Source organism: Apium graveolens, chromosome 9, assembly GCF_009905375.1.
Source record: "Apium graveolens cultivar Ventura chromosome 9, ASM990537v1, whole genome shotgun sequence".
Lineage (NCBI taxonomy): Eukaryota > Viridiplantae > Streptophyta > Magnoliopsida > Apiales > Apiaceae > Apium > Apium graveolens.
In genome coordinates this window covers 6,415,597-6,443,150 of record NC_133655.1, presented here as the reverse complement: position 1 = coordinate 6,443,150, position 27,554 = coordinate 6,415,597, and the positions used below count along the sequence as shown (strand labels likewise).

The window sequence follows — 27,554 nt, the reverse complement described above, 5'->3', positions numbered from 1 at the left end:
TTTGAGATTTAGCTCTCGTCGGAAGGAGGAAGCACTCCGGCCAAAAAGAAAGAGAACAAAGCAAGAGCACGAGAGGGCTGATAACTTGGAACAAAATGTCCAGATCCCCTGACTGTCACGAATGTCAAATTTTCATATCCAACCGCGTACCCTCCCACCTAAAACAGAAATTTCATTCAGGAAATTAATAATTAGTTATTTTTAGAAAATATCTGATTGTGTTGGCTTATTTGGTATTTGTACCTCAGCTTGAGTGTACCAGGGGTACCATTTAGTTTTAACTGATGTTTGAAGATAGTTTATCGCATATCGTGTTGTCGTCACTGCCACTACACTATCAGTGTCTCCGCTGTATAGCCAAACTCTGATGCCACTGCTCATGAGTTCCTTAATAACAGGCAAGACTGTTGCTGGGGAGTCCATCCATTGACCATTAATTTTAAAACTAGAACAAAGTCAGAAAAATTATCAACTACCATCAATAACCATTAACTAAATATGTCTGTCACGATATATTATATAGGGCGTCTTATTTGTTCATATATCTGCACCTATAGAGATTGTAAAACTTTCATTTCTCATGCAATGCAAGATTGTTGACTGAAATTTATATGCTGGCTTAACTGTGAGAGACTTACTATACACAAAGTACAAGACATTTAGCTGAGTTTAGGAATGTACTTGCAAGATGCCCATGACTTTGGAGGAATAGTGACATGAAGTGAAGTCTGAACTAGTTTAGTATTCAAGTACGTGTCGATATAACTCTCTGTGCATGGATCAAATCCTGATGTCTGTGTCAAGTAAAAATGATACATGAGTACAGTACAATGAGAGAAGTAAAAAAATTTATTTATTTTTTCCAAGTAAATTCTTAGTTAGTTTGTGAAACAAACATACCGAGGGTAAACCACTTGAAGAATCACACCAGGGAGCATATATATCGTAAGGAAAGATATCGCCAAGGTCTACTTGGTTAACATAGTATATACATGCTTCTGAAACATTTGCATTTGGAGAAAAGTTGCAGTTCAGAGTGATGCCTTCATGAATTTCATCAGATAATAGGGCATGTGACCAGTAATAATCATATGATCCCGTGTTCTGTGTTTCCTCGTCTATATATGCGTTACCAATCTGTTGAGTACAGATAGTTGATGTTATTTCTCTTGATTCCTATTTTATGTGTGCCAAGTGTTATTGCTTTAAGGAAATATTGGTTGATGAAAACTTACAGCAATTCCTTTAAGGTTAATGACAGTCTGGTTAGTAATTTTGTTGTTGTGAAGAATTAGTTGAGCTAATTGAGGAATATAGTGTCCTGCATAGCTCTCTCCTGTAATGAACAAATCTCGGGTTTGGTATTCTGGAAATCTTTCCAGCCAGTTTATCAAAAATGTATAGGCATCTTCTGCTGTTTTTGTATCCCCAGTAACATAATCTGATGTTGTGTTAGAATATGAAAATCCAACACCAGCTGGTGATTCCAAGAACAACATATTTGCTTCTGCATTGCCAACCGGAATAGTGTTATTGACCAGACAATGTAATTTTTTGAACAATTTCAAGAAGATGAAACTTACTTTTGTTCCAAGCATACTTGTTCTGGGATAAAGTTTTGCCATCACTATTGACTCTAAATGGTCCAAGTTCCATCATTGCTCCATTCCCAAATGAAGAACAGCCAGGTCCTATCAAACAAATTTTGAATATTTATAAATTTGTCAGTCACTTCAAATATAAGAGCTAAACCTAGTTAGTATTTCAATTATGCACTGCTGCATGCCCTTTAAAATTGAAAGTGTATAGATCAAAAGGATTCCACATTTACCTCCATTAAGCCATAGCACAAGAGGATCACTATAAAAATTTTCAGACTGAGCAAGATAGTAGAAAAGTGCTCGTCCTGCAACCGGATCAACTGTAACATAGCCCGAGTACTGATCAAAAGTTGCTCCATCAGGTTGCCCTGGCAATGATTCTACTTTGTCAGCTTCCTTCAATCCATCCTGAGATCCAACAAACACAGGTGAGTACTCAACATTCTGAACCTCATTGCGGAAAGTAGATAACCTCTTCGACTTCTGAGCCTCGATAAGTTTGGCAAGAGGGTTATATCCATTTCCACCATAACATTGTACAGAAGCCACAAGGCATAACAATGAAACTGATAACAGGGCTGCAATCCTTGTCATAATTAACTGTTAGCTATGCAAATTATAGCTGTTTCGATGTTGTAAGATCGATAAAATCATCGGTCTTTTATACATGCAATTTTTGTAATAAAGCTATTGGAAGTAGTGTTGTAAAGACTGCTTCTTTTTATACTGGTTGAGTTTACAAACAAAGCACCATGACATGTTTGGTTTTTATACTTATGAAGAATGTTTTCCGAACACTATCTAAATGAATTAAAACTTGCAACATCTCAGTAAATTTCTTAGTTTTTCATATCGGAACCTTACAGCTGTTGTTAATGATCATTTGGTATTCATTGTAAGAGTTAAAAGTTGACATTTAGAAAAAAGTGAGAAGAAAGGATATTTATTGTATAATTCGGTAATTAATTACTTTTATTTTGAAGTTTCCATTAAAATACTTGTGAAAGCATCTATATATCTATACAAAAAGAAAATCTCGCGTCAGCTTTGACTTTGCCAATTTCTCGCATTTCTAGGACTTTGAAAATTTTGGGCTACTTTTTGGCAAATGATCAATTTTGGGCTTTCACTCTTCCATTATCGATCAATTACAACCTTTTCATCTACCAAACCCGCTCAAAACACCATGGCTACGCCAAATTGATTAGGTAAATGTATGTATAACTAATGGCTACGCCAAATGAAGGAAGAATTTAAAGACAATTACCCATTACTGAGGTTGGTTATCCACAGTTTTCGATTTCATTTTCTTGATATGTATGTATATATTGTATAATACGCGGTTCAATGATTGCATAAGTTTATCTAAATGATTAGAAAAGTTTATATAAATGATTAGATAATTTCTCCTGCACATCCAATGATTAGATTATGTTTAACAGACTGTACCTTTAGTTCATTGTTTTTTAATTGTTGCAGTGCATTTACAGCTAATTCCATAAGTGGTCGCTCGGTTACATGATAGCACCGTATATTGTTTTCTCCATGTACATTAAAAACTCATCGGAAGTGTTGTTGCTTTGGGATCGAAAACTTTGATAGGTACTTACTTTCGAAATTCTAATGTATTTGCTTTCGAAATTCTGACGTATTTGCAAAATTATCATGATCTGTATTTGTTTTGATTTTTAGCCCTCAATTATCCAATTATATCTCAATTCAGATACATGATTTACTAATCCTAAGGTCAAGATCAAGATGATTACAGTATAACATTAACATTGACCGTATATGATTTTTGTGACAATTTCTTTTCAGCTAGCAATTCAGGCAAATAAATTAAATTAAGTTATTACTTTATTTGTTTTGCATATAAAATTTGTCACAAGATATTGTGTTGTACTATGTAATCATTCTTCACTGGAAGTTCGAGACACGTATTTACATTATAAGGCCAAATTTAGTTAAAGTCCACTTTTACATTCTACGCTAAAGAACTTGAGAAGACTCATGGGTGATACACTAGAAGCTAGAAAAAAATTTTGTCGAGGTCGTATACTATAAGCTAGAAAAATGTTTGTGGAGGTCCTATATATTCTTGGAGCAGTAAGATATTTTCTTTATTTGATTAAAATATGCGATCCTTTTTGCTACATATATTTCAATTTCAAGTAAATCTATAAAGGAGGGTCTTAGGCATTTGACCTGGCAGCCTTCCAGGTAGCTATTTATTTTCCCTGAATTTTCCTTCATTTAGACTTTTATATTTTGTACTAAAGAACTTGAGAAGATTCATGAGTGATACAATAGAAGCTATAAAAAAATGTTTTTCGAGGTTGTGTATATTCTTTGGAGCAGTCTCAACAGTAGGGTATATTATGTTAGAGTATATCATGATTTTTTTTGTTATGTATCAAGCTAGCAATCAAGCAACTAAGATTTCGTAGGTTTTTTAATGTTAAAACTGACGAGAGTTAAATAATTGAACTGCAACACCCGTTTGTGTTGGTTATTTGAATATATACATTTTTGTTTGATTAAAAATATGTGATCCTTTTTGCTGCAGATATTTCAAGTGAATCTATAAAGGAGGATCTTAGGCATATGACTTGGAAGTCTCCCCGGTAGCTATTTTTATTTACCCTGAATTCCCGTTCATTTTAAAATTGATAATTTAAATTATAATTCATGTCTTTTACTCTACTGTCTATATATATGGTTGTGATCTTTTGAAACCGTATAATATAGATGTCGTGCAATTATGGAAGTTAGGAGGTCAATGGTGTGGCAACCACTTTGCACTACGATAAAACCGCAAAATAAATGACAATAAAGCACTTAATTCAACACTCTTTGCAACTAATACAAAATATATATCAGTATAGCACTAAATTCAGCACTCTACCATGTATTCTTTCGATGCAACTCTTTTCTAATAATTTTATGTGTAACCAAAATTGTTATGCAAATATAAATTCATTGCAACTAATCGTCCTAGGTCAGAGAGCAACACGTATAGGAGGTTTAAGTAATGCACTTATTAATGTCAATTTGCCATTGTCAATTTGCCATTAAGTTCCTTAATTAGACTGTGATGAGGAACATTGATATCTTATTCTCGATTTTGATATCCCGGTATAGATGTCATTTTGTGTTCGTATTACACTATGTTCAATATTTTATCTTGCCTCTAGCCTTTATACATATAAGTTAATGTTTGCAATTTTGTTTCCTATTGATCTGTTAATATTATGTTGATCATTGTGTTATTGTCTTTGTCATTAGAAATGGTAAAATACTTCGAATAACCTGCAACTCTTTGCTATAGGCACATATATAGGTATGCATATTTATAAGCATATTGAACTTATGCTTTAGTTAGGTTGTTGAAGCCACGACTTCATTGAAATATTTCTCTGTTTGATACATGGTAAATAGTGGTGAAATGTGAAATTGCCTAACTATAACATGGTATTACAATTAAAATTATTTGATTTGAAATTTAAACTCCACTTTTTTTCCACTAATGGATTTGAATTAGGGAACAAAATAGACTTCATTTTTCCCTCAAAACAAGTTTGTGAACTATAAGATTCTACTTTACAAGGGTAATGAAAAAGCAAGTTGTTTCTGTATATGCACAAAGTATGTAAAGAATATTAAAGTTTTTTATTTTTTTGCTAGTTATAGAACATATCTAAGTTACTTTGAGGTTAATGCGATTCTGAGTGTTCTTTTATATTGCTTTTGTTATATCAAGAAGCTGGAGAAGAAAGGCTAGATTGGAGCTAAAGGGCAACATTACCAACAAATATTGATTTATTGATAATCGTAATTCATTTTACTTCATCATTCAGGTGATTATAAAGAGCTATTTTGCGTCTATGTTGTCTTGCTAGAATGCTAGGCATAGTTAGGCAATGTTAGATAGCGGCACAACCCAACATCTATCATATACAAAAATGGTTTTCATTTAATTTTCATGCATTCTTTTGCTTTAAACTCTTTCCAGCATCCAAAAAATTCTTGTGCTAACATAACTTCATTGTAAGTGATCATCAGGAACGGGGGCTTAACACTTTTCCAATGTCAACTTGCCCCATACAGGTTAAGGTCTGCAATTCTTTTTAGTGTTAGTATTTCCAGTCAATGAAAGTTGCAGATATACAAAGGTTTCAAGTAAGAGTGCCGCTTGAAAGTGACTGTTTGGTGGTTATTCAAGCACCAAGTTTTTGTACAATGTTTCAAATTTTGGAATTGTGACTAAGGATTGTAATTGTAAACAATCCCTAACTATATCAAAACATGTTTTTTTTTTGTATTTGTTAAAAGATCCGCAAAAACATCTTATTTTTTCTGAGTTTTGACGGTTTTGACTTCTTGTATATGCATCAAATAGCATAAATAAATTTAAGTTAAATTTTATATATAAATGGATACATTTTCTTTATCTATGTATATAGTTAATTAAATTATTTTTTGCAAAATTATTTTTTCAGACCGCGCGAAGCGCGGTAATTTCACCTAGTTGATTCTATAATAAATTACTTTTATTTTAGAGTTCTCATGAAGCTTTATATAAAATTAATGTCTTTTTTACTAAGAATTTAGTCATTAGACTCGTTACTTTGGCTTTTTAGTTATTTTAGTTCAAAAAAAATTCAGACTGCAAGCCTTATAATCTAAAATATGTATAATTACATACGTGCATGAGATTCATTTACATATGCAATTTCACTATTTTACTTTTACATACTACACTTAGTTACCTGCAATATTTTTGCCAAAGCATAAATGAAAAATGCTTTCATATATGCTAAAAAATATGAGCTTTTACATTTTAAATTGCGTCAAAAAATATCTAAAATCCGAGAAAATTTTATCATGAACTTACTAATATCTCCAAACAATTTCGGTTCCTGTTGTATATGAAAATTGAATAATTGAAAAAGAAGCTCACAACTGATTTTTTTGAATATTTTTGTGAACAGAATAAGCATTTTTTAACTATTTACTTAATTTATCACATCTATATATAATTTATATATTTTTTGGTCATTACTGTAGAGTAATTATTTGAGTAGTTTCTCTCCCTCCCTAAAAACGTTTTGTATTTGTGTTGGACACGTTTCCCAATACACATTTTATATTGTTAATATTTTTAATTTCGTATTAGTATTAAATATAAAAATTTCATTGTATTAAATTACTCAATCACATGAATAGTACGAAAAGTCAAAACAGGAAGATCATCTTCATACGAAGGGAGTATTATTATCTAGAGCATATATAAAATGATTCACTAGTCTGTTTCTTTTCCTTTTTTGCCAAACTTTTTGTTCTGTTTTAGTATGAAGTTGACATATTGGTCCCCAACCTTCTTAACTTCAACCATATTATTACTAACTTCATAATTAAATTGGAGTACATGTTATGATTTATGTTGAGAATTTCTTGGCATATATATCTCATCATCTTATTCACTTGTACTGAAATATTCAAGGTCTCTTCTTCTGAACTGCCTGCAGCAAACCTCGATTAGTTCTCGTTAGACGGAGGAAGCTCTCCGGCCAAAAAAGAAGAGAACAATGCAAGAGCGCGAGAAGGCTGGTAACTTGGAACAAAATGTCCAGATCCCCTTACAGTCACGAATGTCAAATTTTCATATCCAACCGCGTATCCTCCAACCTAAACATTTTCAAGCAGGAAATAACAATTTGTCATTATGAAATCAAGTTGTCTGCGAGAATTGTACAGTGTGTTTGGCCTTCTTGGCCTTTTTTGTAAGGTTGTAAAGCTGAAGTAAATGGCATTTTTCGCAATTTCTTCAAGTAACAAGTTACTAAAATTTAATAAAAAAGGTACCTCAGCTTGAGTGTACCAGGGGTACCATGGTGTTTTAACCGACGTTTGAAGGTAGTTTATGGCATATCTTGTTGTTGTCACTGGCACTGCACCATCCGTGTCTCCGCTGTATAGCCAAACACTGATGCCACTGCTCATTAGTTCCTTAATAACTGGCAAGACTGTGGTTGGGGAGTCCGTCCATGAAATTATGTCACTGTTGTTAACAATGTCATTTAATTAGACTACTAATTGTATGTAGATTAATTTTAATTGATCACGCGATACACAGACACGTTTAGATATATGTACCTGCAAGATTCCCATGAAAATGGAGGAATAGTGACATGAAGTGATGTCTGAACTAGCTGAGTATTCAAGTATTTGTAGATATAAGTATCTGTGCATGGATCAAATCCTGATGTCTGTTTCAGGTGAAAACAAATGAGTTTAAAAATTAATGATAAAAGAAAACACATCAATTTGTTGCAAGTACTTGTAAGAAACAGAACTGTTGCATGTATAAAGCAACATACCGAGGGAGAACTACTTGGAGAACCACACAAGGGAGCATAAATATCGTAACCAAAGATGTTGCCAGCGTCTACTTGCTGAAGAAAGTCTATACATGCTGGTGTTAGATTTTGTATTGCTGAAAAGTTGCAGTTAACGGTGATGCCCTCGTGAATTTCATCAGATAGTAGAGCATGTGACCACATAAAATCATATGATCCTGTGTACTGTGTTAACTGGTCTATGTATGCGTTACCAATCTGAAAATCAAATATAGTTGATATCAATTCCCTTGATATATATTTTTATGCATGAAACAGAAAATAAACCCTTTGTTAGTAGAAACATACAGCAATTCCTTTTAGGTTGATGACGGTTTGGTTAGTGATTTTGTTGTTCTGCAGAATTAGTTGAGCTAACTGGGGAATGTAGTGTCCTGCATAGCTCTCTCCAGTAATGTAGAAATCTCGGGTTTGGTATTCAGGAAATCTTTCTAGCCAATTGATTAAAAATGTGTAAGCATCTGCTGCAGTTTTCGTGTCTCCAGTTGAATAATCTGATGTTGTGTTAGAGTACGAGAATCCAACACCAGCCGGGGATTCCAAAAATAACATGTTTGCTTCTGCATTTCCAAAATAACAATTTGTTAGCAACCTGACCATGTATTCTTTAGAAGAAGTGATAGCCTATATTAATACAGGCCCAATAACAGAGGCCCAGGGTCCAATAAGAAGAGCCCAAAAAGTACTCAGCTTTAATCTTGAAGGGCACAGGACGCGTGGCAACATCACCACCGTCCAGGTACCCCGGATCCAGAACATTGCTACGGTCCGGATTCGATAGTACCCTGACGCATCACAGGCGTTCACATGTCTAACAGTCCAAAAGGCACACCTACGGTCCAGATGAAAAGGTACAAACCCCTAAACCCTAGGGAGAGACCTATAAAAGGCAGGACAAAAGGAAGGTTACAGATTACAATCTCTCTCACATTTACTTACATACATACACACGTACACACTATACAAACGTTTGCATAATTCCCGTTTTGCCCCTTTTCTCCTTAAAACCCTCTCTCATTCCCATGTCGGAGGTGCCGCGGGGACGCCACCCCTCTCCGGTTCTGTTTTGTAGGTTCCCACCCTACAAATATACCGCACGCCGCCGCCGTTTCTGTCCAAACGGAGCTTGAGTCCGGGCCCAACAAGGAGAAGGACCCGGGGTGATTTGGGATTATCAAGAAGAGATTGATGTTTCGATTAATTTCTGTTTTCTTAGGAAAGGAAAAAAAACACTTACCATTGTTCCAAGCATACTTGTTTACAGATAAAGTTTTTCCATCACTATTGACTCTATATGGTCCAAGTTCCATCATTGCTCCATTTCCAAATGAAGAACAACCAGGTCCTGTCATTTAAATCGATATAGTAATTATCAAGTGAAGTTTACTGTCAATATGCATATATTAAGATTAATGTGAATTCTTCCAGTTTCAAATATGCAGTATTGAATGCCATGTCTAATTAAGAAAGTATAGCATTTACCTCCATTTAGCCATAGCACCAGAGGCTGGCTAGAAGAATTTTCAGACTGCGCAAAATAGTAGAAGAGTGCTCTTCCAGCAACCGGATCAACTGTGACATAGCCTGAGTATTGTTCAAAGGTTGCTCCATCAGGTTGCCCTGGCAATGATTCTACTTTGTCAGCTTCCTTCAATCCATCTTGAGATCCAACAAACACGGGAAAATACTCATTATTTGTAACCTCATTGCGGAAAGTAGATAGCCTCCTGGACCTCTGAGCCTCCATAAATTTGGCAAGAGGGTTGTTTCTCTTTACACCGTAACATTGTACAGAAGCCACAAGGCACAACAGAGAAAGTGATAGAAGAGCTGCCATCCTTGCCATGCCTAACTGTTAGCAATGCTGTAATATCCTTACAGTTATCCTTCTTTTATACATGTAAATATTGTAATAAAGCTGTTGCAAGTATCTCTTCTTTCTTATTCTGGTTGAGTTTACAAACTACACTTTTACGCAGACTTTGTTTGATTTTGTAAACCATCGGCTATACTTATGAAGAACATTTTCATCCTACCATCGTCCAAACACTAGCTGATGGATCGAAACTTAATATATTTCGGAGGTTTAGAGATAAAATTATGTGCAACTTAACTATGCACATCTACATTAGATTTTTCGGTTTTCATCAAACATTACAGGTTACAGCTAACAGTTTTAATTACATTTTCTGACCCCCTTCAGACAGAAGCTGTTGAAATCAGAACTTGCAACTTTTGGAAGTTTATAGATTATATTTTGGTTTTCATCGAACCTTAACTATACAGCTAATAACTTTACAAATCCTTTTTATCCCCAATCTTCAAACACTACAAACAGAAGATGATAAATTTATAAATTTAAAAGTATGAACCAATGAATGTATCTGTTTTAAAGAGGAATTTAAAATTTATAACACATCTATTTTTTCTATAGATTCAGTTTTAGTAGGTAGATTTTTCGGTTTTTCTTTTGGAACAGCTACAATCTTAAAACTCTGCAGGCTTTTGCTACATTTCCCAAGTTAGAGTAGACTCGGTTAGTTAAGGTAGTGCAAATTTATTATGATAAGAATCGTGAAGAAAATGGGCGTGGTAAGGAATTGAGCATTCCCTCTCAAATTGACACATATAACCGTATGACGTGTAGTTGGTCTGCAGTTCTGTTTTTCATCTTGTTTTAAGATCATTTTGAATTTGATACATTTAAACGACTCTCCAACATCGAGCAAGACTATTCAATATGTTACTCGTCCAGTTAATAACTCTACTTTGCAGTTACAGGCCATCATCACGATTATAAAAATTACAGAGTGAAAAGATTAAATAGAAGAATTACATGTTGCAATGTATTGAATGCTCAGATACGGAGACAGCCGCTGTAACATCTTATTACAAATTCAATCTCTACTACTAAAAACGTTCCGTCTTCTGGACTGCAGCAAAGCCTGATCAGTTCTTGCCAGACGGAGGAAGCTCTCCCGCCAAAAAGGAAGAAAACAATGCAAGAGCGCGAGAAGGCTGATAACTTGGAACGAAATGTCCAGAACCCCTTACAGTCACGAATGTCAAATTTTCATATCCAACCGCATATCCTCCCACCTTAGAATTTCGGGCAGGAAATTAACAAATTGACATTAGGAAATCAAGATATCTATTGTGTGTGCAGGCAAGAATTATACAGTGTGTTTGGCTTTCCTGACCTTTTTGATGAGGTTGTAAATCTAAGTAAATAAAAAAAGTACCTCAGCTTGAGTGTACCAGGGGTACCACGGTGTTTTAACCGACGTTGTAAGGTAATCTATGGCATATCTTGTCGTTGTCACTGAGGCTACAGCATCAGTGTCTCCGCTGTATAACCAAACACTGATGCCACTGCTCATGAGCTCCTTAATTACAGGCAAAACTGTTGCTGGGGAGTCGGTCCACTGATCCGTCATGTTATTGCTACAACAAGGTAATAAACCAGCTATTGGTAAGTAATTACTAACAATATATATATCAAGATCAGAATACAATTTTCATTGCTCAAGCAACGGGATAAATTGCTGAAATCATAAGTTGACTTATCTATTTGCGTCTGTGTTATCTACTTGGCTGAAGAACATAACTTAGTTCAGAAACTTACTTGCAAGATGACCATGACTTTGGAGGAACAGTGACATGAAGTGATGTCTGAACCAGTTGAGTATTCAAATATGTGTCGATATAGCTATATGTGCATGGATCAAATCCTGATGTCTGTTTTGGTTATTAGAAAAACATAAGAACTAATGAGAAGAGCAAACAAATAATTAGCTGCAACTTGCAAGAAATAGCTAAAAAGTTAAGTGAAAGAGACATACTGATTGCGAACCACTTGAAAAATCACACCAGGGGGCATATATATCGTATGGAAAAATATCGCCAATGTCTATTTGCTCAACATAGGTTGTACATGCTTCTGTAACATTTGGAACTGCTGAAAAGTTGCAGTTAGCACTGATTCCCCAGTAAAGTTCATCGGATATTAAAGCGTGTGACCATAAGTAATTGAATGATCCTTGGTAATGTGTTAACTGGTCTACATATGCGTTACCAATCTGAAAAGCAAATATAGCTGATATTACTTCCCTTGATATTATGTTTTCTGTGTGACAACATAAATGTGAAATAGCTACATTGAAGTAAAACTTTGTCAGAAGAAACATACAGCAATTCCTTTAAGGTTGATGGCAGTTTGGTTAGTGATTTTGTTGTTCTGAAGAATTAGTTGAGCTAATTGAGGAATATAGTGTCCTGCATAACTCTCTCCAGTAATGAACAAATCTCGGGTTTGATATTCAGGAAATCTTTCTAGCCAGTTAATTAAAAATGTGTAAGAATCTGCTGCAGTTTTTGTGTCTCCAGTTACATAATCTGATGATGTGTTAGAGTACGAAAATCCAACACCAGCAGGAGATTCCAAAAATAACATGTTTGCCTCTGCATATCCAAGAAAAATTTATTAGTTACCTGGCAATGAAAGTAATGGACAATTTTTTTTTTCTCAGGAAAGCGAAAAAAACCACTTGCCATTGTTCCAAGCATACTTGTTTAGAGATAAAGTTTTTCCATCACTATTGACTCTGTATGGTCCAAGTTCCATCATTGCTCCAGTTCCAAATGAAGAACAGCCATGTTCTGTCATTCAAATTGATATGTTAATTAACAAGTTTAGGGTCAGTGTGCATGTCATGAGATTTTGAAAGCTGTGTGTTTAGGGAAAAAACCTGCAAATTTGTATATTCAAACTCTAACTGTGATTTTCATAAGCTTTCTGTTTCAAATTTTCCAATATACAGTATCGCGTGCCCTTTAATAATTAATTAATTAAAGCTTATAAGATCATATCCGCACTTGCCTCCACCAAGCCATAGAACCAGAGGCTGGCTAGAAGAATTTTCAGACTGCGCAAAATAGTAGAAGAGTGCTCTTCCAGCAACCGGATCAACTGTGACATAGCCCGAGTACTGCTCAAAAGTTGCTCCATCAGGTTGCCCTGGCAATGATTCTACTTTGTCAGCTTCCTTCAATCCCTCTTGAGATCCAATAAACACCGGTGAATACTCATTACTTGAAACCTCATTTTGAAAAGTAGATGGCCTTTTGGACTTCTGAGCCTCCATAAATTTAGCGAGAGGGTTGTTTCTCTTTACACCGTAACATTGTACAGAAGCCACAAGGCACAACAAAGAAAGTGACACAAGGGCTGCAATCCTTGTCATGCCTTACTGTTAGCAAGCAAATTATTTGCTGAATTTGATGCTGTAACATCGTTACGATTATCCTTCTTTTATACATGTAATTCTTGAAATAAAGATGTTGGAAGTATCAGTTCTTTCTTATTCTGGTTGAGTTTACAAACTACACTTTACCCTGACTTGCTTGGCTTTGTGCACCATCAACTATACTTATGAAGAACATTTTCATCTTTCCATGTCCAAATGCTAGCTGGTGAATCAAAACTTGCAAGATCTTAAGGGTTCAGAGATAAAATGTGCAACATAACTATGCACATTTTCATTAAATTTTTCGGTTTCCATTAAACCTTACAGGCTACAGCTAACAGTTCAAATTACATATTCTTGCCCCCGTCAAACTGTTAAACAGAAGCTGTTCAAATCAGAACTTGCAACTTTTGGAAGTTCATAGATGATCTGATGTGTGTATAACTATGTACACATTATCCGATAATTATACTGCAGCTAATAATTTTACAAAACACTGCAGATAAATAGTTTTACAATTACTTTTTATCCAAATCCTCCCAAAAATACAAACAGAAGCTGATAAAATTATGATTGAAAGCATGAAGCAATAAATCAACTGTTTTCAAATAGAAATTTATAGTAACTTAAAACAAACAGATTGTTTGTATATATTTCAACTTCTTAATGTGATTTAACGAAATTTTAATTGAATCTTAAAAATATATTAAGGCAAAATCCACAGGCTTTTGCTGCATGTCCCAAGTTAGAATAGACTTGGTTAGTTGAAGTAGGTTGTTGAAAAGCATTAAGATCTTTCATATCTTATGAAGGCCTTACTACAATTTTTTTCAACCATCTGTTGCGCAGCAGATGGGTTGCATGGAGTCCTGGATCACGATGGAAAACTGTTGATGACAGGATATGATCTCGGTAAACCCAATTCCTAACAACTCGATGTTTTATGGTATCAGAACTCTGGTCGATGATGACAAAATATGATCCTGATAAGCCGAATTACTAATCTTGAGCTTCTAGTTATCTTGACTGTTTAACGAGAATTTAATTGTGTAACCACTAGGCCCCCGAGTGCTAAACCGGCATCACATTCATTCACCTGGCTTAACACACAAAAATATATTTCCTACGGCGATCCTACCAAATTCTCACATCCATCACACCCGTATATGTACGTTAGGTAAGAGTCAAATTGATATTGATAGAATATTTTTAAAATCAGAGTGTTACATGTTAAAATAAACTAAATTTGCTTTCCAATTTTGAATTTTTTAATTATTTCTTTCCATTTATAAGAAACCAATTGTTTTCCCCTATTAAAAATTACTAGAGTTATCAATGATACTTGGAAAATATTAATAATTAAACAAATTATCAAAAATACTAATTTTTTTTAAAAAAAATTGTGATTTTACTGTCTTCTAATATTTTTTGCAAAAATACGAAATCAACCAAAGTCAAGCAGATATGCAAATGCTTGAATCACATTTTTTTTGTTGTATTTGAGTTCACATGACATGAGTAGTTGCATAAACTCGTATAAAATTGCATCCAGTTGATTCTAGTTACAAAAAATCGTATTTCTCAAAGAAAATGGAAAATATTATTTTTGCAAATGTTTTTAAAAAATGACAGTATTTTTGTAAAAATAGTTTTAGACTTGGATATTTTTCAAAAAAGCCCTAGTAATTATCATGACAGAATGCTCATTTTAAATAATTTATGAGATTATGAAATTCATAATAATAAAAAATTATTATCATTTAGAAACTTTATTTATTTTATATACCAAACAATATTATTCATTCATAATTTAAATATGTTAATCACTTGGAAATTTTGGCGATTCACAATCTTATATTTAAATTTGACAAATAACCCCTTAATACTATTAAGAAATTATTACTCCCATTATTTATTAGTATATAACCATAACATATAATACAAAAAAATTATTATTGAGTAATGTATATATACTCAAATTTGAGTGAGAATTTAATATAGGGATTTTATCATAAATACCCAAATTTTACAAACTTTTTGTAAAAATACTGTCATTTTTTGAAACAAATTGCAAAAATATTATATTTCAAAAAATATTTTCAATAATACGGAGTTTGCATTTGCAAACATATCTGCAACTGCTAGCAACCATATACGAAACCACAAATTCAAATTTGAAAAAATCTGTTGAAAATTACATTTAGTTGCAAAATAAGTTGCAAATGGTTGCCAATGAGTGCCCATGCGGGACCAATACTAATATCACAAAAGTAACCATGAAATCAACAATTTGAACAAAATTATACGAATGCCAGCCAAAAGATCACAAAATTTGAAGTAAAAAATCATTTTTTTGGGGTCCAGGAACTCGAATCAGAAAAACAAATAATTTAGTGACTAGCAAATATATTTTCCTTGTATTCTCAAAGTAATAGAACTCGATAACTCCAAATCCAGGCTCCTTCCTAGATCTTGAGGGTGGAGGTGGTGGAGGAGATGGATTCGAGGACGAAGATGGGGAGGCAGCGGAGGTGATGGATTGGGGGATGTAGGTGATGGATTCGGGGGTGGAGGCGGCGGAGGTGGTAGTAGAGGCTGTGGATTTCGGGGTGGAAGTGGCGGCGGCGGAGGGGGATTTTGGGGTGGTGGTGGTGGTGGAGGGAGTTTGTGGTGGAGGAAGAAGAGGTGTGAAAGGATGAGGATGATAAAGAGGTTAGAGAGATTGTATTTTTACAATTTAATTGTGTGTATGTTTTAAAAAATAGTAAATTTACAAGACTTTTAATAAGGTAGTAGTAGAGTTGCAAATAAATATATCAAAATTGGTATATTTGTCAATTTTCCTTTAATATATGAGTGCTAAAATTAAAAAATAGATTCAAATAATTTATTCAGGTGTTCATTTCGAACGCTATCCGAATTTTAAATATTTAATTTTTCAAAACGGAACTAAGTTGAATCAATTTCCGATTTTTACCATCTTGAAATTAGGATGGAAAATATTAATTTAGACAACACCTGAAACATATTTAAAGAGTGTGCTTTCCAACATATGACAAATCTGACATCTGACGTTTACTAACTCTCACAATTTCGGATTTAAAAAGTGGTGAACATTTCTTGTTGTCGGAAACAAAATACTAACCACCTGTTTCTAGCTTTATAATTTTTGACATCTAATAAAGAAGACAAATACCTGCTTGGATCTTTTTATGTTTAATTTCATATTTTTCAATTTTGTAATGAAAGTTGTTTAAGAGTACCCTGGCACGTCCCGATCAGAACTCAAGTGCGCAGTCTGCCTCAAATATAAATAAAATGTATTATACCAGTCCTGTGATCCAAAAATTCAAATTATTCAAATTTGGATCACCAACTGATCCAAATTTTTGATCAACTCCAATAGTTTGATCCAAATATCTGATCCAATACATTTTACATATAATAATATATAAATATTATATTAAGCAATTTTATCTTAAATTTATCATTTAATCATTATTAACAATTTATATAACATTTCATAAATTAATTAAATAAAAAAAAATTATTACACATTAAAATATTAAAATTGTGCATTTAATTCACGAAAAACACATTTATTGCAATAATTAACATACAAAATATTATTGATACACACTAATTTTCCGAATTAGTATAGTCTTCCCACAAATGCTCAATTAATGTATCTCTAATTGTAATATGTGTCTCTTTATTTTTTTATTTTAAATTTTAATGAAATTATATTTTCTCATTATTTTAATTTTTATTTTAAAAATAAATTTTGTTAACTATTAATTATATTATGTTATTGATTATATAATTAAATAATCAAAAATCAATTTAAAATCACATAAACTATAAATAACAAAATCATTATTTTATATTAAATCAAATGATCCAAATTTAGATCACCATTTGGATCACTGTTAGAATGAAATTTGGAATAATCTGTCCCAAATTTAGATCTTTGGATCACTATTGGATTTGCCCTTACAGGATACTCGATCTACTTGGTAAATTTTAGAATGAGTAGTGTTATTTACTAGATTTTTTTTTTAAAATCCTAAGAGCAACTCCAACCGTTTGTTAGCTATATAGTCTAGTTGGCATGAAAACAGTAGCACATATACATAATCTTCAAAAATAATCTGGCTCAACGGGTTCAACCTGTTAGACATAATTATAGAGGATGAGAATTGAGTCGCCAGATTTGTTGATTCCTTGCAGGTCTTCTATATGACTATATCCACCTTTCTCCTGTCCACGTCATCTATTATACTCAAGACCAAGTTCCAGCACCTTTACCAAAATTATTCTTAAGCACTTTATATATTTATTTAGCAAAGTTATTTATTAAAATTATTTTAATAAACTACAAAATAAAAAATTCATAAAAACAAATAAATTTATATCATTATCTCGAATTGAATTTAAATATAATATAAAATATATATTTTAATATTTTCATGTCACTGCCTCGAATTGAATTTAAATATAATATAAAATATATATTTTAATATTTAACTAATAATTAATACCATTAAATACATATTTAAAATATGATGATTAAAATAACTATTCATTATTATAACTCATTCTTTCATAAGTTACAAGTTTGATTTTGTTTATAAGTTACACAATCCTACTTATGTCTTAATATATCCGTTGAAATATAACCGTTTGAATTTGAAAATAATATTAAAATACTGTTTTTGAATTATATCTAACCATTATAGCTAACACCATTGGAGTACAGTATCTTACAGGTTCAGCTAACAATTATTTTACAATATTTTAGCTAACCATTATAGCTATCCCCTTGAAGGTTCTCTAACATGTAAACCTATTAGCTATGTTATCTATAATCATTAGCTATATTTAAAATATATTATTGTTTAGTTTTAAACATACAATTAAAATAAATTTAAGTTAGTTTTAATCAATACAATTGAAAATAAAACATGTATTTAATAAATAAATATTCAATGATAATGTTTTTATATTTTATATTTATGTAAATATTTTAAGTAAATATTATAAATAAAAAATATTATAATTATAAATATATAACATATTTAAAAATAGAAAAAATAAAATTAACAAACATTACTTATATGAATTCTAAAATATATATTTAAAACATAGTTTATTATATCAGATTTTAAAATTTTTGCTAACAATTAAATAATATTTAAAAATAATTTGAAAGAATATGTAATATTTTTAAAAAATAAAAAAAGCACCCGAATAGGTTTAGATTAGATTTACAAGAAATTGTAAGAATGAAAATGACGTGGATTATTTTAGATGATGGAAGCAGAGTCAACAATAGCATGGATTATTTTAGATGATGGAAGCAGAGTCAACAATAGCATGTATTTTTTACATAATCTAAAATTATGCCTAACAATAGCATTCGTTGAAGTGAACCATATTTTACATATTAGTATATTTCATTTTCACAAAAATATTACCATATTTTACATATTAGTATATTTCATTTTCACAAAAATATTATAATTAACTGGTGAATAGTTTTGGAGATGCTCTTACCAAGTTATGGGTATAAATACACTGAGTTCGGTAAACTTGATTCGATGATGCGAGAAATGTTACGGGTCTCAGAAAAACGTTCCAAAAATTTATTTAAAATATTTAGTTCTCAATATATTATTGGGTATTTCAGCCATTAATAATATACATCTTTTATGCAAATTTCACTAATAAAATTATAATCATAGTTAAAATATTTATTATTTTAAAACAATTTTTGAAATCATTTTTAAGTACCATCCACACTTACAAACTTATATTAATTTTTATAAGAGTTTGTCTGTGCTCATGAGCATATGTTAAGTACTAAATTTATAAAATTTAGAGTGTTTTGATTGATATATTTGTTATAAATGCAGGGGGTCTATCATTATTAAAAATTATTGATCAATCAAAAAAAGTTAAAATTATAAAAGTTTGTCCGTTTTTATAATGGGGATCCCTCAGAGTTGGCAGTTGCCGTCTTACGGCATCATTATCTCACAATTCTTTTTCTTTTTGTGATATTGACCTTGCATAAGTTAGGAAGGTAGTGTTTGAATATCATTCTGGTTATTTTTAAAATTGAAGTAGGCAACCGCACTCTTTATTTTCAGATAATTAAAATTTGAATTTTTGGCACATACTCTAAAGTTAAAATAATATTCAAAATAAATTATTTTATAGTTGTAACTGTCCAAAATAATGATTAGCAGTACATTCTGTCCAAATTACCCATGAAATATGCATTAAAAAAGTGCATATTCAATTTTTTAAAATTATGTAAAAAATACGCATGTGGCACATGTGTATTCCCTTTTTGAATTTGATAATAGGCATCTCCATAGAGATGCGTACTCAAGTAAAATAAAAATGAAACACGCATGTGTGCATGCATATGCGGTTATTCACAAAATTTTCAAAAAAATATACATTCATTTCCCAAGTACGTATTCAGTGGTATTTTGGACGTAATATTCCGGCAAATTACATTTAAGACATTTACCCACAAATAATTGGTATTTTGGTTATTCACCCTTTAAAATTTTGTTTTTATTTTTTTAACAAAAATATCATTTCAATGCTTGTAATCTCAAAAAGAAAACTTCAAAAATTATAACCTAATTAACCGCGTGGTCAAGACACCCCGTACGTGAAAAACAGCTAAATAACTTTAATTGAAGCTCAATTTACTAATGTTTTTTTTTTGAGAAAATACTAATGTTGTATATCACGCGTAGGCTATAGAATATCTATCCTGTACTATAATAATCGGAATGAGGTATAATTTGTAATTTGGTTAATCCTTTATTTTGGTTATCTCTTTCCATCACGACCGTCAGATCTTCTTCATCAAATAATAAGAGCCGTCAGATTTAAATACTAAAAAATACACTCCACAAGTTCTCAGGTTCGAATCCCGTCAATAACAAACATTTATATTATTATTATAAAGATACATATAAGTTTTCAGGTTCGAATCCCGTCAACAACAAACATTTATATTATTATTATAAAGATACATATAAGTTCTCAGGTTCGAATCCCGTTAACAAATATTTATATTATTATTTATAAAGATGCATATAAGTTTTGAGGTTCGAATCTCATCAACAACAAATATTTACATTATTATTTATGAATAAGATATCATCAATGATATACTATTTAAACTTAACTTGGAATTATACACAATAAAAAGCACAATAATATAATCATTATTTAATATTTTTTTATAGAATTTTAATAAAATTATATAAAATAGAAATAAAAAAATATAAATATTAATCAAGACTCGTGCATCGCCCCGGCGTAAGCTAGTATATTATAATAGAGTAAATTGTTACCCACCATTTCAAATTACGTGTTCGCTTTAGTTTTATTTAAAGACAATGAACACATGTTTTCCTAATATTTTGCTTTTTTAGTATTAAATTGTAAATAGTGACTTTTTATTTTTTAAAATATGTAAAATATAAATAGGTTCCCATGTATTTTAAAAACACGCGTAGAAAACCAAGTGGATAATTGAAATGATGAGGAGGGGTAATTAGTTAAAATCTACTGAAGTTGTTTTTACATGAAAGTTATTGGGCAGATCACAGATGCAATTATTATCAATTGTATTGAATTTTTTATTTTGATGTGACAAATGAATATTTTAGTAATTAGTTGCTCTCAAAATGATTAAACAAAAAAGTTGCTCTAAAAAATATTATTGCGTACATTTTTCTGTTTAGATATAAAATTTGGATTTAGATGATTCTACCCTGGTCGATAGATACAGTACAATTCTTTAAGAAATAAAGACCGATGAGATAGCTCAAGTGGTTAAGGATTTATCTCTTGTCGTCTCAGTTTCTCGGTAAGGCATATAAGCCATATTAGTCAAAAAAAGACCGGTGACAAGGGTTATAAAAATAATGTATACCAATTTTTGTAGAGTATAACATCAATATTTATTTTGTTGTTATTTATTATGACTGAAATTACAAATCTACTTACAATTAATTTATGATTAATTGCTCAAAATAACGATTACATGCATGACACATATTTTTAAACAAATCGTTTGATTGTCTATCTACGAAAGACAGACTCACAAATCAGCGTCATCATTATGAGTTTATTGAGTTTTTCGTCCCAAAATATTTTAGGTTGAATAAAAATGATAGCTTCATTATTGTTCAATTCTTTTTTGAATAAAAGTCTAGATATGGTCAAAAAAACAGACAAAACAAGAAGACCTGATGAAATCGTTTATTATTAATTAATATTCCAGCTTTTGTAACATTAAATTTGCCTCACTTTTGTCTTTTGCAATTTTAATTTATTATTGGTAAAAAGTAAACACCGTATTTAACTATTGTAATTGAAAAGAATAATCAAATACCCAAATTACAAATTATTCTGCAATGTACTTATTCTATTATGGTATAAATGTGCTACGATATAAATTATTTTCTAAGATATTATTGACCTCATACATTACTTTATACTTTATGCGGTACTAGCTTACGGCCCATGCAATTCACGGGTCTTGATTAATATTTATATATTTTCATTTCTAATTTATGTAATTTTATTAAAAATTTATATAAATAATTAAAATAGTAAATAATGATTATATAAATATACTTTTATTATGTATAATTTCAAGTTAAGTTCAAATAACATAAATAGTATATGATTGATGAGATTTTATTCATAAATAATAATGTAAATGTTTGTTGTCAGTGAAATTCGAACCTCAAAACTTATATGTATTTTTATAAATAATAATATAAATGTTTGTTGTTAGGAAGATTCGAACCTAAAAACTTATATGTATCTTTATAAATAATAATAATAATAATAATAATAATAATAATAATAATAATAATAATAATAATAATAATAATATAAATGTTTGTTGTTGACAGGATTCAAAGTATTTTTTTTGGTATTTGGATGTAACGGCATAACCAAAATGAGGATTAACTAAATAACAAATTATACCTCATTCCGGTTATTATATGTGTTGGATCCGTTGGTGTCATGTATTATTGAGTTGCGCCATTAAATTTTTACTCCGATCTAAATAATGGGATGTCTCTCTATATAAACTAACTCTGCAGCTGCCTAATATTTGCATTCAACTCTCTTTGTGTCACTGCAGAACACAGAAATCTCAGTTCTCTTCCATATCTTACTCTGTGTTTTCTTGTACAAATGGGGAGTTTTCCTTCGGAAATGGACTCAAAAACCACTGATATTGCTCTTGACTTGACTCCATTTTTCATTGTGTACAAAGATGGCAGACTTGAAAGGCAATTTGTCAACCCCTTTATGCCTGCACCAGAAAATTTAAACGGTGTCAGATCAAAAGATGTTGTGGTTTCATCTGATCCCGAAGTTACTGTTCGTATTTTCTTGCCCCGGTCTTTGACACGGGGAGAGAAACTCCCTGTATTAATGTACATGCACGGAGGCGGATTCTCTGTTGAATCCGCCTTATCGACTTTTTACTCTCCTTATACTTCGTCCATCGCGTCGCAATGCAATGTGATGGTTATTTCGGTTGATTACCGGCTTGCACCCGAACATCCAATCCCCGCATGTTATGATGATTCATGGGAAGCCTTGAAATGGATTGTTTCTCATGCATCCGGGTCGGGTCCTGACCCGTGGGTAAACGAGCATGCGGATTTCGGGCGGTTATTTTTGGCGGGTGATAGCGCGGGAGCGAATATTTCACAAACAATGGCTACATGGGCGGGTGTAAAAGGACTCGAGTCAGGTGTCAAAATTTCGGGAATAATTTTGGTTCATCCGTATTTCGGGAATAACAAACCTCATGATTTATGGATTTATTGTTGCTCCGGTACTGAAACGGGTCTGGATGACCCGAGATTGAACCCGGCTGCGAATCCGGGTTTGTTGGCAAAGCTTGGGTGCGGGAAAGTGCTGATTACAACCGCTGAGAATGATTTTTTGAGTGTAAGGGCTTGGAGTTATTACGAGGCTTTGAAAAAGAGTGAGTGGAAAGGAGAGGTTGAGATTGTGGAGACTAAAGGGACGGATCATGTGTTTCATTTGTTCGACCCGAATTGTGAGAAGGCCGGATCACTGATGAAACTGATAGCAACTTTCATCAAAGATGACAAGGTTCATTCTGTGTTATAGATTAATACAGATTTAATAATCAAGCTCATGTTGCTAATGTATTGTTGTTGCTAGTGAGGAGATGTAATAACGTGCATGAACTTGGCAAATTTATGGTATTAATGTAGTGAAATATATTTCATCTAGTTGTGAACTGTGATTATTGGTATGGTTTTAAATATGATTAAGTTTATTATATCAAAGAGGTTAATTAAATACAATTCAGGTTTAGAAATCAAAGTGCGAATTTGCTGTTATACTGTCTTTAACAAGATTCCAAGATTGTTTTGTAATAGTAATGATAATTTTAGTTGACAAAGTGAACTGATAGTTTGATCTCCTAAATTACTAATATTCATTATTTTATAATATATATAGGGAACATGCTAAGATATCGTTGGACTTGCTCTACATTCAGTCATTCACGGTTGTTAATGTTAAAATTAAATGATTATAACTATCGATTCAAAACTCATAAACATAGCAAAAATACTTTCTTTCATACATTTTATTTTGAAAGTTGGCCGGAATTGACCCCGCGTCGAAAGTTTATCTATAAATTAGAGTGATAACCAAAATTTGCTAATTTGATATTATTATATTTCACCAAAATAATGTTTGCTTTTCTAGAAAGAGTATAAATATGTACTTTTCATGTTGGCGGAGTAAGACCTCTACTTAACCTCCTTTACATTTTCGAAATTCATATATACATAAATTTTTAAATATGCAATATATATATATATATATTGTACCCAAATATTAATCAAATACACGAAAATAATATTTAAGCAAGTCTTTTCTTTATTCCATTATCCAACTCTTACAAATGCCTTGGCTTCCTTTTCAAAGGAGAGCTTAAATGGCTATTTTTAATACAATTGGGCCTAATAGGCCTAATCTAAATACTACTGCACCAGTCCCTTCCAATTGTTTACATTTCTAAGAAAGTGTCTAACATGTATTTTAAGGTACATAAAAAGTATAGTTATGTAACTTATTTTTACAATTTTCTTTTTTTGAATAAAAATTGAATGTTTTAATTTTTATTCAGAAAAACAAAATTGTAAAAAAAATTACATAACTATACTTTATATGCACCTTAAAACGCGTGTCAGACACTCTTTAAAAAATGTAAATAATTGAAAGAGACGGAGGAAGTATTTAATTATTACAATTAAGTCATCTTGTGCTTTTTTTCTTGAATCCTTCATCCAACATTTATCCCCTCTATTTGTAGCAGCATGTATAGATTTGCTTTTGGGTTCTGAAAATTGGATAGGAGAGATAAAATGAAGTATAATCAAAGTTGGTGAATAATTAAAATAAAAAATATATAATAACAAATCAAGGCAAAGGTAGGATATATTTTGTTATACTTTGTTTGTTTGTTGTTTGTTTGTTTGTGTTGTTTTTTCAGGGAAACTATATATATTCCGTACCCCCCCTTTCTTAAAAGAACTTTTTTCTTATTGGGAGAGCAAGGGAACTGTTCGACTTTCCTTCCTGATTTGAATAAGATTGCCGCTTCTTGCCTGACTACAGCCACTCCATCTTCACATGTAAGCTCATCTCCTTCTTTCTTTTCTTTTCTTTGCAAAGTTGTGACTTTTACATCATGGTTGTACTTGTCATTATCCGTCTGATATTATCTTGCATAAATCTTTCGTCTTTGTTACAAGTTATGAATATGGCTAGTTCTTCTTCCTCTATAAAGACTGTTTCTGATCGAAACCCTGAAAAAAAGCCCCTTGAAGTGGGTGATCAGAAGTAGGCAGATTTTGATAACGGGTATAGGTATCGAGTACTGGGTCCCGATGATCGGGTTTGGATGATGCCCGAGTATGGGATGCACGGGATCCCTCTGATCTTGTTTGAGTTTGGGTTTTGACTCCCAATGCATCCATTTCAATTGGCGCTTTATGAGGCAATCGAGTGTGGGGTCGGTCAGTTGACTCTGAATTCTGTTGCTCATGTAAGTGGGTTCTTCACGTTGTGTTATGAGAGGGGTCGGGTGCCGACGAATCAGATATTTTTCTCTATTTACAGTATACGTTATCATGAGGGACATGTTTATTTTGCCACCCGTCACAAGAGAATGAAAATTGTTAGCGTGCGCTCATCGAATTCGGGGTATCACCCAAAGTGGTTATACTTCGGGGGTCCAGATTTGGAATTTATTCGACCCTGCCGCAAGGTCGGTCAGCATACTCTTGACTCGTTAAATAAGTTGGATAAGTATGATGCGGATTACCTAGATGGGTTTCACGGGCCGATGTCGGTTTACTCTCATCTGCAAATAAAAGATGACAAGTTCCTAGAACAGCACCGTTGTAAGGATATATGACCGATTTTATTGCTTATTTGTTGTTGTTGTTGTTGCTTACATGCATATTTATATCTTTTGGTTTTGTTGGATGGTGATTAAGTTTTGTCCTTCTGTGATGTAGTCGCTGGTGGTACTTGTTAGGGATTCGAGCAATAAAACGCAACAGAAAAATAAAAATTTCGAATCCCTACCGCAAGATCTATGTATAATGACCGGATAATTATGGAGAATTGATGTTTACCTTAATAAAGCTTTCCTTCTGACTGTGATGAACGTTCTGATCTTGATGAACCAACATAGCGGCCCTCCTTTCAAAGATCTGCTCTCCAAGGTATCCACATGAACGTCCGATCGTCCAACGATCACCGGAGCCGGTATTAGCCGATTTAGTTGTCTCTTCTCTCTCTCTCTCTCTCTCTCTCTCTCTCTCTCTCTCTCTCTCTCTCTCTCTCTCTCTCTCTCTCGCCTCTCTAAGATGTAGAGGTGCTGGGGTTTTCTAAAAAACGTGATATTTTCAACTAAACCCTAAAATACATCTTAATGTATATATATGAAGAGAGGGGATTCGGGCCTAACCCTAATCATAATGGGCTTCTAAAAGGACCCATTCTGATTTTAGATTTATTTTATTATTAAATTCGAATTTTTATATATAAATCTCACTTAATTAATTTAATAATTAAATTAAAATTAACAACAATAAAATATTTAAATTCATAATTTAAATAACACTTCGTTTTAAACGTTCTTTGTGTGTTACCCTTTAGGTTATTATTACGTTAGCAATAATTTTATTTTCTAATAATAAAATTATAAACAATGAGTGACATCTAGTAATACATCATTGCTCCCCAAGTAATAATAATAACTGGTGATTCAATTAAACCTTTCGTGAATAATGTAAAATGTAATATAATCCTGTTAGTCTTATATTATAGATCAAACTCGAGGCATACATTGTGTCATCCTCTGTTAACGTTTAATCCTTCTTTCCTTAATCAATGAGTAAACTATTAAACAAATCACTATTTGAGCACAACCATGCATTTTATAGTCTTACTCAATCAAGAGGCCAATAATATCACTCTTTTAATAAAGGAGGGCTAAATCCCATCTAGATCATTCATATTTCTCATATGATTCATAATATACCCAATGTCTACTTTTATTATTACCCGGTCAAGGATAACTTTCAATAGTATCAAAGTATATTATTTCTCGTATAGAAATATAATGATTTCAGGTCTAAGGACCAATACATCATTATCACTGTGAGATTAACTTATGACACTTTAAACATGTACTATCTCACAACGGGTCAATCCAGCACCATGTATCTAATACATGTGCCTGTGTTTTGACTTTAGTATCACCATACCTATGATTAATGAGATGTGATCATCATTCAACAAACACACTAGTCTCAACGTATTTATTATCATCCCTTAACAATAATACTTGACTAGTGACCTTTAGGAATATCAATATTATTCTCATAATCTCATTTCTAAGTCACGTATTTAGAGATATAGATTTACATATCATATTCCAAGGACATTTATTAATCTAACATTTTATCGCAGAAAATAAAGATATAATAAATTACTAAAGAATAATCCATAAAATCATAATTAATAATCTAAATGCCTCATAACATAAACATAACAATGTTGTCTCTAGAGCACAAACACTAACAGTACTTTGAAAGAGGTTCTTGACAGCGGAGTTCGAGGTGGGAAAATGGACAAGGCAATGATGTTTTTGGTTTAGAAGCATGGTA

The 27,554-nt window shown here is 32.1% G+C and overlaps 4 protein-coding genes across 4 annotated transcripts; 1 reads left to right on the top strand and 3 right to left on the bottom strand.

The window, feature by feature from the left end:
* Window positions 1-8: 8 nt before the first annotated feature.
* LOC141684930 (serine carboxypeptidase 1-like) lies at window positions 9-2,872 on the bottom strand. The gene is made up of 9 exons (XM_074490065.1): window positions 2,863-2,872; window positions 2,142-2,179; window positions 1,832-2,045; window positions 1,584-1,691; window positions 1,236-1,507; window positions 901-1,137; window positions 682-794; window positions 244-445; window positions 9-158 (listed from the first exon to the last, which is right to left on the bottom strand). Exons 1-9 carry the CDS (start codon window positions 2,870-2,872, stop codon window positions 9-11), a joined length of 1,344 nt encoding a protein of 447 aa, XP_074346166.1.
* A 4,267-nt stretch (window positions 2,873-7,139) lies between these two features.
* LOC141684929 (serine carboxypeptidase 1-like) lies at window positions 7,140-9,767 on the bottom strand. The gene is made up of 7 exons (XM_074490064.1): window positions 9,503-9,767; window positions 9,258-9,365; window positions 8,309-8,580; window positions 7,982-8,218; window positions 7,758-7,870; window positions 7,467-7,662; window positions 7,140-7,289 (listed from the first exon to the last, which is right to left on the bottom strand). The coding sequence occupies exons 1-7, from the start codon at window positions 9,765-9,767 to the stop codon at window positions 7,140-7,142; spliced, it is 1,341 nt and encodes a 446-aa protein (XP_074346165.1).
* A 1,131-nt stretch (window positions 9,768-10,898) lies between these two features.
* Window positions 10,899-13,263, bottom strand: LOC141684928 (serine carboxypeptidase 1-like). The gene is made up of 7 exons (XM_074490063.1): window positions 12,900-13,263; window positions 12,572-12,679; window positions 12,210-12,481; window positions 11,863-12,099; window positions 11,646-11,758; window positions 11,263-11,464; window positions 10,899-11,119 (listed from the first exon to the last, which is right to left on the bottom strand). The coding sequence occupies exons 1-7, from the start codon at window positions 13,261-13,263 to the stop codon at window positions 10,970-10,972; spliced, it is 1,446 nt and encodes a 481-aa protein (XP_074346164.1). The 3' UTR covers window positions 10,899-10,969.
* Window positions 13,264-15,821: 2,558 nt separating this feature from the next.
* On the top strand, window positions 15,822-23,466 carry LOC141684927 (putative carboxylesterase 13). The gene is made up of 2 exons (XM_074490062.1): window positions 15,822-15,951; window positions 22,460-23,466. Exons 1-2 carry the CDS (start codon window positions 15,822-15,824, stop codon window positions 23,464-23,466), a joined length of 1,137 nt encoding a protein of 378 aa, XP_074346163.1.
* Window positions 23,467-27,554: the final 4,088 nt, after the last annotated feature.